Below are 13,360 nucleotides of genomic sequence, written 5' to 3'. Positions count from 1 at the left end.
TTTTCCAACCTGAGTAATTCTATGATTCTATGATTCTATTCTCCCTCCAGAATGCAATTTCAGTATAACTGCTTGCCTTCTAAGTGAGCATACACACAGAAGAAACGTCTAGCTCACACATTTGGGGTTGGTAATGTGATTATGAGTGTCATAGGGCCATACCATACAGAAAACAGCAGTGAAGACTTCCTCATTCACAGGACTGCTTGTGTGGATGGCCATACTCTAGTTATTTCAGTCTCAGTAGATTTCTGTCTGATAAAAGTAACTCACATTCTGAAGTAGCAGAACAGAACATCCCCGTGTCATGTCATGTACCAATCCCAAATCCATGGATTTTTGATAGACTCAAAAATTACAATTACGTCCAGCATCCTGAAAACAGGAGTGAAACCATAAAACAGAACTCCTTTCCACAGTTACCCACTGAGCTGAGACACACATTGAGTACAGCTCAATCCCTGAGGGGCAGTGTCTTAAGATGCACATAAATTTTTTACCTGTGTGGTTTGAAAACTGGACAGAGTTCACTGTGTCAACTTCAAATCCCAGAACCTGCAAAAAAACAGGAGTATTTGTTTTACTCATACAGCTTTGTCAGTGTTACCAATACCACGAAATACAGGGCAGCATTCTTGTTTCCTAGTACATACTTAAAAATCTTTTAGCGCTGTCTCAGAGTCAAAGCTGAGTCAACATACATAAAACATAAATAAACAATGCAGTAATCTGGTACACAAGAGGTTATGGAAAAAGACTGACACTGGCACCAACATCAGCAAAACAGAGCTCTGAATCCTCAGGCAAGAGTTCATCTAGGGATAAGGACAGAGAAGTTTCCCCAATCAGCAGCAGTTGTAGTAGCTCTGAGGAAAGCCTTGGCTAGTCTTCCTTGCTAAGAAAAGCAGTCTGAATTTCAAGGTGCTAATGGAATGCAAAATACAGAGGGAGGATGCTGTTTATATTTCAGAAAGCCAATCTTTCTAAAAAGAGGACTGAAGAATCAACAGATCTACATGATGAGACACACTTGGATTTTACAAACAGTCTCTTTACTGGCTAGTGCTAAGAGAATAGAAAGAAATCTTGGATAATTAATTTGGGGAACAATTAGGCAATCAATGGGAACAAGCTTTCAAAAAGACAAGCTAAAAATAAGGCACGTACCAATCCCATCTGCCACCTTGCATTACCAGCAAGTCAAATTCTGAAGTAATTGCTAGTGCAATTAACAAATGTTGCTCAAAAAGAGACAAAAATCATGAAAAAGAAGAGTACCAAATCAGGAGAAAACTAATGAGGATTATAAACCTGACAGTACCTGTTTAATGGAGATAGGGACTACTCCTTATGAAGCCATTTTTAGACACTGTTATCTGTAGCCAGAGACATTCTAATGCAGCAGTGACATAACAGTCTGACATTCCGTATTTGCTTGCACAGCCTACTTGCTCTGAGTAAGAATTCTCCTCAAAAGAAGAGCTGCTATATACAGCTCGGTGAGTCATACCAGGAGATAATAGTAATGATGCAGTGCTGTTTACGATCCATTTTCAGGCAATTTGCTGAGGAGGGGGAGTGAATCGAGGAGGCTTTTTGCCAGTCACGTTTTTTTTTCACTCCGCAGCACATTTCTCCCTTTTTCATCACAAAGGCAACTCCTTCACATGCATTAAAAATCTCTGGGTGGATTGTACCAGAGAGGAGATTTCCTCAGTGCTTGTATTTTCTTCCTCATGTAAAGCCATTAAGTAACAACCTTTTCTTTCAAACCCTTCACCATTATATAGAGATAGAGGTACGTGCTGCCATGAAGAGTTCATTTTGCCTGCAGGCACTGCGTTTCTGGCACACTACAGCTCAGAGCATACACAGGTCTTCACACAGTAAGTGCCCTATTCCAACATTTAATCAAGGTTTCTGTTCATTCTTAACTAAACAACTAAGTAATCTTCCATAAACGATAGGCAGAGCAGTGGGTTGGTTGCTTAGGCCTGATTAAGTATAAACTCTTCTCTGCTTCTTCTCTGCTCCAGTTCCTTGTTTCCTCTTAGAGGATTTATTTTTAAGTATAGAGAAATAAACAGTATGAGAACATGTCAATACTGTTAGGACCTTAACCCTGGTATGTGCACATGCTCTTCAAAGACATGAATGAGGGAACTGCCTCTACAAACGTCATCCCATTTTCAATTCTCCCTGTAAAGAACAGGCCTAATAAGTTCTAATTGCCTTCCATCATCTTGGCAATAACTGCAAATTAATCCATTCCCATGCAATACTTACATCACACATCTCCAACTACTTAACATCTGCACTTTACAACAGACTTACTAAGATTTATGGGGGAAATGAAACTAGACGATCTTTAAGGTCCCCTCCAGCCCACAATTCACTAATCCACAGGTTGGATGGCAAATAACTTTAAAGGCAGATCCACACAGTAGTTCTGTCAGCATTCAGTCAGTGTTCAATCAGCAGAGAACAAACTCAAGCTGGTAATGATTTATCATGGTTCAGCGAAGAGTGCAGTTGTCTCTATGCTTGGCTTGACAAATACAGCAGAAGCCTCGTGTGCCACTTGGCCACTTCCACCAGTTACAAATGTCTTTACTGAGATACTGACGGTTACAGCTCATACCCAGTGACACATCATGTTTCCACTGCTTCCTGATTTATTTTTTTGCACATCAATCCTACATTTGCAAACCAACCCAACTTTTGGGCCTTAAAACTGTCACTCTTCTGTCTCTCTCTCTCTCTCTCTCTCTCTCTCTGTGTGTGTGTGTGTGTGTGTATTCACACATATGTTCTTCTCACCTCAGTATACATAAACTGAAGGAAATCCCTCCATGTTCATTTAGGCTACATCCGAAGTAACAACTTCAGACACCATTCAATTAGGGCAATGAATGAACTTACTAAGAAATGCACAAAAATATTTAATTTATTCCTTCTCTGTACTAGCTTGTAAGTAGTCCACACATGCTGTTGCTTCCCATTTTCCCCTGTTATAAGGGACTGAGGTGATGGTCCTGCCGCAGGTTTTAGAAATCACAGAACCACAGAATGGCTTAGAGTGGAGGAACTTCAAAGACCATCTATCTCCAGTCCCTGCTGTGGGCATGGCTGCCCCTCAGCAGCTCAGGCTGCCCAGGGCCCCATCTAACCTGGCTTTGAGTGCCTCCAGGGATGGGGCACCACAGCTTCTCTGGGCAGCCTGTGTAAGCATCTCACCACCCTCTCAGTGAAAATTTTCCCTGACATGTAATCAGAATCTTCCCTTTTTTAGACTAAAGCTATTCCCCCTTGTCTTATCACTATCTGTCCATGTAAAAAGTCGACCTCCCTCTTATAAGCTCCTTTCAACTAATGGAAGGCTGCAATGAGGCCTCCCCAGAGTTCCCAACTCCCCAGACTGAACAAGCCCAGTTCACTCAACCTGTCTTTGTAGGAGAGGTTCTCCAGCCCTCCGATTACCCTCATGGTCCTAACACAGATGACAGCAGATACTTCCCAAGTGTCCAGGCTGCAATTGCCAGAGACACGTATCTTTATCCCTTTTTTTCCAGACAATCTGGTTTCTTGCAGGCCCTCCAGCAGCGATCACTTCCTCTTTCCATCCCTACCTTACTACCGCGGTTACTACCGCTTGAGACAGAAAACTGTTAGCTTCCAAAATTAGCTTTGCCACAGAGTAAAGACTAATTTAAATTCTCATTTAATAATTTTATTTACTCTGAGAAATGGAGGACTACAAGACCCAAGAGGACGAGCACTGACCAACACACAAAAAGCCTTTCCCATTGTACCACTTTGGCTATAAGGCTAAAAACCAGTGGCACTGTATGTTTATACTACTAACCATGCTGGCTTTGTCAGTAAAGACACTGTGTCCTTTGTTGTTGAATGAGCAACTGACCAATTAAACTTGAATGCTTTAATTAGTACTTAATTTAGGCAATTTTAGAGAATAATGACCTAGTTCTGCTAGGTTGAAATTCAATTAAAAATATCTTTCTACTCTGCAATATCATCTGTACATATTGCCCTCCATGGCCAATAGAGGCATCTCATTCTAGGGTTTGAAACTAAAACCACAAAGCAGTACTGCAGTTCGTTTGAAAGGAAAAATCCAGAATAAGCAATAGGCTTATAAGAAAGAAAAGTAGTGAAAAGGAAGGAAAAAAAAGATTATATAAGATTATGTAGACATGATTCTTCTTGACAAATGTTCACAGGTTGTCACCCGTATTTCACGAAGCAAAACAGAAACCTCCATCCACTGTCTCCAGTTGCCTCAAAGCTCTTGATTTTGGAACAAATAAGCTTTATCGTACTAAAACATAGCAAAACCAATTAATCTAGGTGATCCCATAGACCACAAATCTAGAGAAAAATATCTACATCAGGGCTGCAAATGAAGCTCACGTTCACACAAATGGGTATGTAAATTATCTCATTTCTTTTACACACAATTAAGAGTTTCACATTCAGATCAGAGCTTGAAATGCACCACAGGTGAAATTCTCACTATGCAGACTGTTTGCTCACATCTCTAAAAGATGAGTTTACTTCCCAGGGAAATGCAGTAAAACAAGAAAGTGGCACTGGCTAAGAAGAAAGCAGAAGATTATGCTAATTAGGAGAATTCTATGGTTCTGTGATTCTATGGATTCTGCTAACTAGATTACGTCAACAAGATTCTCAAAGAGAACCTCTCAGACTCCATTTTTGAAAGGAGGATTTGACTTGAATGCATCCAGTTCTCCTCATATTAAATGCAGCATTATTATATAATACTTAATTCCCTTGTACTTCAACACTTCTGCTTCACAAGATACTCAGTTTATAAGTGAACCTCATGTAAAAAAAGGGTGACTGTTTCAATGAACATTTACATGATGAACCACCAAAGCAAATACCCTATCAGTTGTGCCAATGGATGGCAACAGAGTTAGACCCTAGTAGAAATATTGAGAACAGTAAGAAGTTTAACACAGACTAGACAAATGAATCAAACCCATCTAGAAAGGGTAGTTGGTGAATTGAGGAAATTCTAATAATGGATCATGCTACTAATTTATCTTCCTGTAGTGGGCAAGATCACAGAATCATAGTGGGAACTATTGGTGAACAGTTGGACTGGATGATCTTGTAGGTCTTTTCCAACCTTGGTGATTCTATAAAATGGTTTGGGTTGGAAGGGACATTTCAGTTCATCTAATTCTACATGCAGATCCATTATCAGAAACAGTCATTAATTTTAGCTGCTTTCCAACCTGATGACTAAAAGATTGGGATGCCTAGGAATGACTTACCAAGTCATGAAACCCCATCAGATCACACTGCCTTCACTTAGAAGTGATGGAGAGGCAACTTTATTGCACATTAGTAAGCAGTCTGACCCACCATACTTCACAAAAATCCATTGCCTCAACTTAGAGTGATTGGCTCTGCAGATAAAACATTCTTGCGGAGAGGCTGAAAAGCAAGGAACCATGACAGAAGCTGAGATGTGGTTTTAAACCAGTTCTAAAAGAGTACGGTGTGTTCAGACATTTTTATGTATGCGCTCTTCCTCCTGGTCCAAACAAACTGCTCGTACTATTGGAGGGTTTCTCAGCTAGCTGGGCCTCTCATCCAGACAGGCGAGTTGTAAAGCAAAACAAGATCATCACAAACTAATCTCTAAATCATTTTATATTTCCAAACCCATTCTAACCACTGTGCTGCCTTCTAGAGACGTGGAAGACATATGGAGGACTCGATCTATCATCATGCTATCTTAAACACAGCAGTACTACAGATTTCAGTGACAGAAGTTGCGAAAAATAAATGTTGCTCCAAACACTGAACATTTCCCTCCTTAAGGCACTAGGGGATGAGCATAATACTCATCCCACTCATATGAAACAATATTATTTGCCAACAGTGAATAAAAAATGGTACGATCACTTTACAAACCTGTCTGCTTAAGACAGCATCACTTGATGTGTCTTATCACACTCAGATGTGATAAGCCAAGACCCTTGTCCTCCCACACTAAGAATATAGCTTGGAACAAGGCCCTGGTCCCTTCCGTGCCACCAAAGAGCAGCCTGCAAATGTTCAGACTCAACCACACTGCACTATACATCATCCATCTGTGTACTGCAATGTCAGTACAGGGCCATATCATACCCATTTCTTTTTTCAGATATATTAAAATTGAGTTTAACTTAAAGTCATTAACTCAGAGCTGGAGAAAGAGGAAGGTTTTTCCAGTTGTGGCTTGCATCTCTCGCTGGCTGCGCACCAGCTCTTTCATTTAATTGCTCTCCTTACATTTGCTACAGGATCATAAACCATACATTGTACCAGATAGAGAAAATCAGAACACAAGTTCAGTTTGGGAAAAGGAACCTGGGGAAAAGAAAAGGCAACTAGTGAAGCAGGCACAATGGCTGGCGTGGGCTGATAAACTGAACTAAAATTACTGTTGACTAACCCAATCTTCTTTTCTCTCTTTGAGCTTACCATGTAGATAACAAGAACTCTGTAGGTATAACAGAGCTGTATTTTAGTATAGCATTTGACAAGGCACTGCAAAGAAAATCATTAAGATGCTAGAGGTATTTTGCCATGAGAAAAATACAAAAGCACATAAATGGCTTAGAAACAGAGGTGCTGGAGGTAATTGCTGATGATTCATTAATGCAGTCAGGTACCAAACAGGCCACTTTAGATTCTAGAGTTAGAAAAAGATCATTAAATAACAGACAATTTATTAAAAAAATGTACAGCAGATGACTTTGAGAAAAAGTTATTTCATGAAGGCAGGCATCAGAGACACAGGAAAGGCTGTAACAGATACAAGAAATGGTGTTTGGATAGCCCATCAATATTACTCCATGCATTACACCGATTTAGCTTGGGATCAGCCCAGCTCAGAGTCAAAAGTTTCGTAGCGTAGATGTTCAATTAACCTTCCTACGTGCAGCAGGTCACACTCCCCATCCAATGGGGTCAAGTGATGGATCAGCAAGACAGTGATTTATAAGGGCTAATGTAATGAAAGACAATGAAATATCAGTCTGTCTCCCCCCTTCATTCTTTCCAGTAAAGAACAAACATATGAATGAAGAACGAGGAGGTATTTTGAATACCTGACTGTCTTCCCCCCAAGAAATACATTTTCCCTCCCACATCCTGAGCCTCTCTCTGCTTACTAGGTAACAGTTAACCTTGATACTGACTTCAGATGCAGAAGGTGCAGCTCATCCGTAAGTCACAACACAAGAAGAAATAGTTTTAAACTTAGAGTAGATTTAGATTAGGTATTAGGTAGAAATTCACAGTGACGGTGGTGAGGTTGCCCAGTGAAGCTTTGGATGCCCCACACCTGGAGGTCTTCAAGGCCAGGTTGGATGGGGATTTAGGGAACCTGGTCTAGCAGAAGGTGATCTTCAAGGTCTTTTCCAAACCTAATCATTCTGTGATTCTACAGATCCATGCTTCTGAAGAATACTAAAACTGCAGGATCTCTGCACATTTCAGTTTCATCCTTTTCATGCTACTTCCTTCTACACTCGGACACAGTTTGATTAAAACATCATACTTGTTACTGCAAACTCTTGCCAACTGGAATCATGCACAGTGTGCTACACAAATAAGTTTATAAAAACTAATTAGGGGAGGCAAACACACAGGACAGCAACAGTACTGAGGCATGCACTTAATTTCAGCTTTATTTTAGTGAATCAGATCATAGAGAAGGGCAGAAAAAGTAACAACATATTATTTCCCCCCGATTTTTGTTTTATTTTTAATCCTACTGCTTATACTTTGGATATCTAGTTCTTTAGCTGCCACTCCATTAACAATGCCTGACAAGTACATTATGTACTTCCAAGGTGGAGCTATACTGCAAAGAAGAGATTTGTTTTATCCAGCACGTACGCTACACTTGGCCTTCTTAGGTAGACTGAATGGATCCTACTCTCCTACCAGCGCTTCAGATGTTAAACTGCAAGATAACAAATGCCTGTAAGAACAGAACAGGTCAACTTCCAAAAGAGGCATCACATTTGTAAACATCACAGCCAGACCACTATGGGGAAAGTACAAAGCTTCTGTAAGAACAGTTAAACATCCTCACCAGTTCCTCCAGAACAAGCAGATGTCTTAGATCACAGGGTGCTTTGAGGAATGTTTCCTTTGGACTCGATACCAGGTGCAGGAGCCTGGGGCTTGTTCTCTCCCTGAGCCACAGTTACGCCAAAAAGAACTGTCTGTGGGGCTGTGCCATGAACTGGGTCAGAAAAATGACTCATGAGATAAGTAACTTGACAAAGAAGGGGGAAAAAAAGATTATTTATAACCTGGATGGCTTTCCAGAGCAGTTAGCCACATGGCCTCACAAAACAACCTTCCTTGAAGAACTGACACGGACAGAGAAATAGCACAGGTGGAAGAACCAGCTGGGGTTGGGAAGGAAGGTTGCTGTAAAATACATGGAAACACTATTTTAGAAACATATATATATGTTTCACCTCCAGCTTTCATTGTGCCACGGGGCAGGCTCTACCATTTTTCAGCAAGTGCTCCAACGCTAACTGAAGCCAACGCAAGAAGTGCCAGAGTGAGGTTCAATCAACTGTGGAAGGATTTCTACTGCCAGTAATGAAAGCCCAAACCAGCTAATATGTTCAAATTTACATAGGTTGACATAAGGTGAAGAAAGTTGTTTTTTAAATGAATCGTGTAAGAGGTTGTTGTCACAAAATAGTTTCTCCTGCTCTATTTTTAATTGGTACAGATATTAAGAGAACTGGAGCTCAGAGCCCTGGATGATTTTAGAGAATCATCAGTAACTTTGTATGCCGTTTGTTTCTCTAGGCTGTATCGTTCTATTGTATTAGTAACACAGAATCACTAACACTGAAAAAGACCTCTAGGATCAGCCTGTCACACCATGCCCACCTCTTTCTGGGTGATTAGAGAGAGCAACAAGGTCTCCCATTTCTCTGGAGTCAATAATCCCAGTTCCCGCAGCTGCACCCCATCAGACTTGTGCTCCTGATCCTTCAGAGCTTCACTGCCCTTCTCCCAGCACACTTCAGGGCCTCCATGCCTTTCTTGTAGTGAAGGGCCATAACATGAATGTAAAGCCCCAGTTCTTGCTTCAGATGCACAATTCAGGACAATCTTTGGACACTATAAACAGAAAATGTTCTTTTAAGAGTTGATTTTCTCAGCCTTTGATCTCTAACAAAAACAGGGGTTGGCCAGTAAATACATTTCCTATTGTTATTCTGTAAAGGCCTTTGATTGATTCATCCTTCTTCTGACTCATATAATTGATGCTATAGAAGTAGGTTTTGAAAAGCAGAATGAGCAGGCATCTTAAATAAGAGATACTCCTATTCCTACTCTTTCCCCGTACAATACTTGGTACATTTGACTACATCATTCAAAACAAAAGATTTTTAAAAAGCCTGAAACTTTTCTTTGCCATGGCATCAGATAATCATTAGAAACACATTTACAATGGTTTTGATCTCAGCACATGCAAGCAAATTCTATCTGTGTCCGAACAACACAGTTGGAGACTATCCTTAAACACCACAGAAATCACTGGCTATGCTGGCCAGAGTTGTTTTACCATTTCTTCTTATGATAAAGAAGGAACTAAAACCACAGGCCTACTATCTGTGGAAGAGAATCACTGAGGACTGGTCCAAGAAGCATGAGAATCACCTGTCTTTATTAAAACCTTAAGAGGCAGCTATTTCCATTCTTCATAAATAGAACAAAAAGAAACAACAAAACCACTGACCAAATTTCCAAAGGCTCTCATTCTGTACTAGAGGAGCTGTTATGGTGGCGTCATACAGGGCAGGGAAAACAATTTCAGATGCCAGACCCAAACAAAGCGTGGTATTTCTCCATGCTTTTAGTTCCATCTCCAATGTAAACAGATATGGAAAAGGAAGTCAAGAACCAAATCATAACAGAGACAACATTATGTCAAATTCTGTGAGCATTAGGGCAGATCAAAAGCAAGCAAACAAACAAAAAAGATCGTCATCATGTTCCATTTGCATTATCAAACACACAGTAAGAAAACAAACTATGAGATTTGGCTGTGATTGCTACTTACACATCAACAAAAATCCACAGGCTCTGGCTTGCAGACAGTATTATTGAGCCCAATGGACCAAATGTGAATGCCCACTGCCCACATCAAATCAGCTGAGATCTTCTCTTGTGTTTTCCTTGTCCTTTCAAACTTCTTTGGAAACTTACAGGAGCCCAAAAGACCGAACATACAGCCTGAAATACTCATTCACAAGAGCTGATTTTCTGATGGGTGTCCCATATAAATCTCATATCTACCTACTGACAGAGATGTTCCTGGTGACCATGATGAGGTACATCAGCAGAACAGAAACACATTCATACTTGTGTATTTACTCTGTGGTTTGAGGAGGCCTCTCACTCTCCGCTTGCCAGCACCACAGCCTCTGCTTATTGTCACATTTAACCACATTCCTTCCTACCTGGAAGGTCAAGTAGGAAAGGGGAGTCAAATTATATTTAAGATTATCAAACAAGAGATCAGTCTGGGGAAGAAAACACCTACAATAAAATAACACTGAATGTTGTGTCTTGTGGTGAATATGTTTATTTTTATTTCCTATCAGGAAAATTATGACAAGTTAAGTAGGAGACATATTCTTGGATTAAAACAAGTTACCTGACTAACAATAGCAACTCCCTAACACTCATTTTACCACTTTTCATCTCCTAAATACTGGAAAACCTAAAGCTTTTCCTGATACCAAAGCCACTCAGGTAACTTAGGACTACTTTAAGAGCAACACAGAATCACCTTCACAAATTTCAAAGGTAAATAAAATCATGCAAGCAAAAGCTCACAAATCTTTTGATACAATAATTCAAATCATAGCTGAGGACAATTCACCTCTCTGGGAAGTTATAGAATACTCTGAGTTGTAAGAGAACTACAGGGATCATGGAGCCCAACTCCAGACTCCACACAGGACCACGCAAAATCAAGCTCTATGTCTGAGAGCACTGTCCAGACACTCCTTGAACTCCAGCACTGGGGGCCGTGCCCACAGCCCTGTGCATCCCGTTCCATGCCCACCGCCCTGTGGTGCAGCCCCTTTCCCTGACCCCCAGTTGCCCTTCCCCTGACACAGCTCCATGCCGTTCCTTTGGGCTCCATCACTGTCCCTGTGAGGAGCTGCAGCCACCATGAGGCCTCACCTCAGCTCCTCTGCTCTGGACTGAGTAAACCAAGGGGCCTCAGCCACTCCTGGTACATCTTGTCCTCCAGACCCTTCCCCATCTTTGTAGCTCTCCTTCAGACAGAAAGTTTCTGCAACACTCTGCAAACAGCAGGCAAATCCAAGATTGGGTTTCTTCTTGGATGCTGCTGTCCAAATGCAAATTCCTGAATTGTCCTTGTCATGATTTCAGCCCAGCAGACAGCATGCATCCACATGCATGCACATGTATATATATATATATCTGCATACACTTTACTGGCAAACTGATAGCTTCCTGATAAGCTCAGAAGAAAGCCTCATTTTGCTCAGAAGACCAAAGGAAAAGAGAGGAGAGTTGTTTTTTCCTCCGCCCCAGCAACTTTAGTGCTACACACCAAGGAACAACACACAGCGTAATTCTGACAATCTCCCATGCAGAACCAGCTCTAAGTCACTTTTTAACTACCATCGTAACTAATTGTGCCATAGTCCAGGAGCTAAAGACACTTTCAAGGACCAACTTATATGACTTAAGTCATGCAGAGGCTCATACGCCAGAATAAGTCTGAGTAACAGAGCAGTAAGGAGATCCTCTAAGCCAAAACTGAAAAGAAGACAACAGTTGAAAAGCCTCATGATTTCTGGAATAAGGGTTGCAAGCATGAGTCTCCACATACAAAGATTTCCCTACTATATGTTGATTTCCCGTGTACATCAACCCGAGCATGTATTAATTTTCAGAAGACATGTTTATCATAGCTGGCTGCTGCTGCTAAGGGGCTGTAGAGGGCTGGCTGGTAGACAAGGGGGGCTATTGTCCCACTCTGCTCTGATCTTGTGAGACTCCACCCGGAGTACTGCATCCAGGCCTGGGGCCCCCAGCACAAGAAGGAATGGGTTCAGATGAGGCTATGAAGATAATCCAAGGTCTGGAGCACCTCTTCTACAAAGACAGGTGGAGTCTTTGTAGAAAAGTGGGCTTATTCGGCCTTGGAAAAGAAAGGGCTCACTGGAGACCTCATTGTGAGCTTCCAGTCCTTGAAGGGAGATTACAAACCAGAGGGAGATCAACTTTTTACATGGGTAGACAGGAATTACTTTAAACTAGAAGTTAGACGTCAGAGGGAAATTCTTCCCCAGAGGGCAGTGAGGCGCTGGCACAGCTGCCCATAGAAGCTGTGGTGCCCCATCCCTGGAGGTTCAAGGCCAGGTTGGATGGGGCCCTGGGCAGCCTGAGCTGGTGGGGGGCAGCCCTGCCCATGGCTGGGTTTGGGGCAGGTGGGCTTTGAGCTCCTTTCCAACCAAAACCATTCTGTGACTCTATGATGCATGGCTTGTTGCAGGCCTGGTCTCAAACACATCATATATCAGCACAGACCATCGCTGGTGCCTAGTCAAGTGAGATTACAGCACCGTTTACTAAGCACAGATAACCCGTGTCACAAGACTGTATTATAGCAATGAGATTTTTCAACAGCAAGCTTCGTGCAACCCCATCAGTGCAAGGGTCTCTTTATGGTAAGCAGCCAGATTGTATCACGAAGGTATTTCACAAGCCACGTACCAAAGCTCACCCCAGAGCACACTAACTGCCACCAGACCTTAGCAAGAAGCCGGGCATATGACCATCATAAAGGACAAAATTCACCTGAACCCACACAAGCCATTTAGTGAATGGCCACGGAGGGGCGAAGCTCAGCCAAACTCGGCCACTGCGGGGCTCACCCCCCGGCCAGCACAGGTCTCAACGCGGGTCCCCACATGTGCTCCCGCAGCCGCCCACCAGCGGCACCCGCAGCGAGGAGCTCGACCGTCCCCTGACCTTACCCACCGCCCTGGGCAGGACGAGGCCGCCCCGCAGCCTCCCGCCCCGCGCAGCGCTCACCCACCTGCAGGGGAAAGGTGGCCGCCTTGTTGCCCACGTAGCCTCGCACGACGTGGCTCTGGATGGACAGCACCCGGCACTCTCGCTCCGGCTCCATGCTTACAGCTCCGCCGCCAGCCCGCGCTGGGCCGACGCGGCGGCGGCGCCGGGAGCAGCAGAAGCGGCAGCGGGAGGCGGGGCGCGGGCGTCACGCGTT

The 13,360-nt window shown here is 42.6% G+C and overlaps 1 protein-coding gene across 1 annotated transcript in view; it reads right to left on the bottom strand.

The window, feature by feature from the left end:
• Positions 1-13,360, bottom strand: part of PDXK (pyridoxal kinase) — a 40,504-nt gene extending 27,144 nt beyond the window's left edge. The window contains exons 1-2 of the mRNA XM_015883765.2: positions 13,169-13,360; positions 501-555 (exon numbers count right to left, since the gene is read on the bottom strand). Of these exons, the coding sequence (XP_015739251.1) occupies positions 501-555; positions 13,169-13,261 (148 nt within the window). The 5' untranslated portion in view covers positions 13,262-13,360. The remainder of the gene's footprint in view (positions 1-500; positions 556-13,168) is intronic.

Source organism: Coturnix japonica, chromosome 1 (genome assembly GCF_001577835.2).
Source record: "Coturnix japonica isolate 7356 chromosome 1, Coturnix japonica 2.1, whole genome shotgun sequence".
Taxonomy (NCBI): Eukaryota; Metazoa; Chordata; class Aves; order Galliformes; family Phasianidae; genus Coturnix; species Coturnix japonica.
Note: the sequence above shows the minus strand (reverse complement) of the source record. Positions and strands in the feature narration are given on the sequence as shown.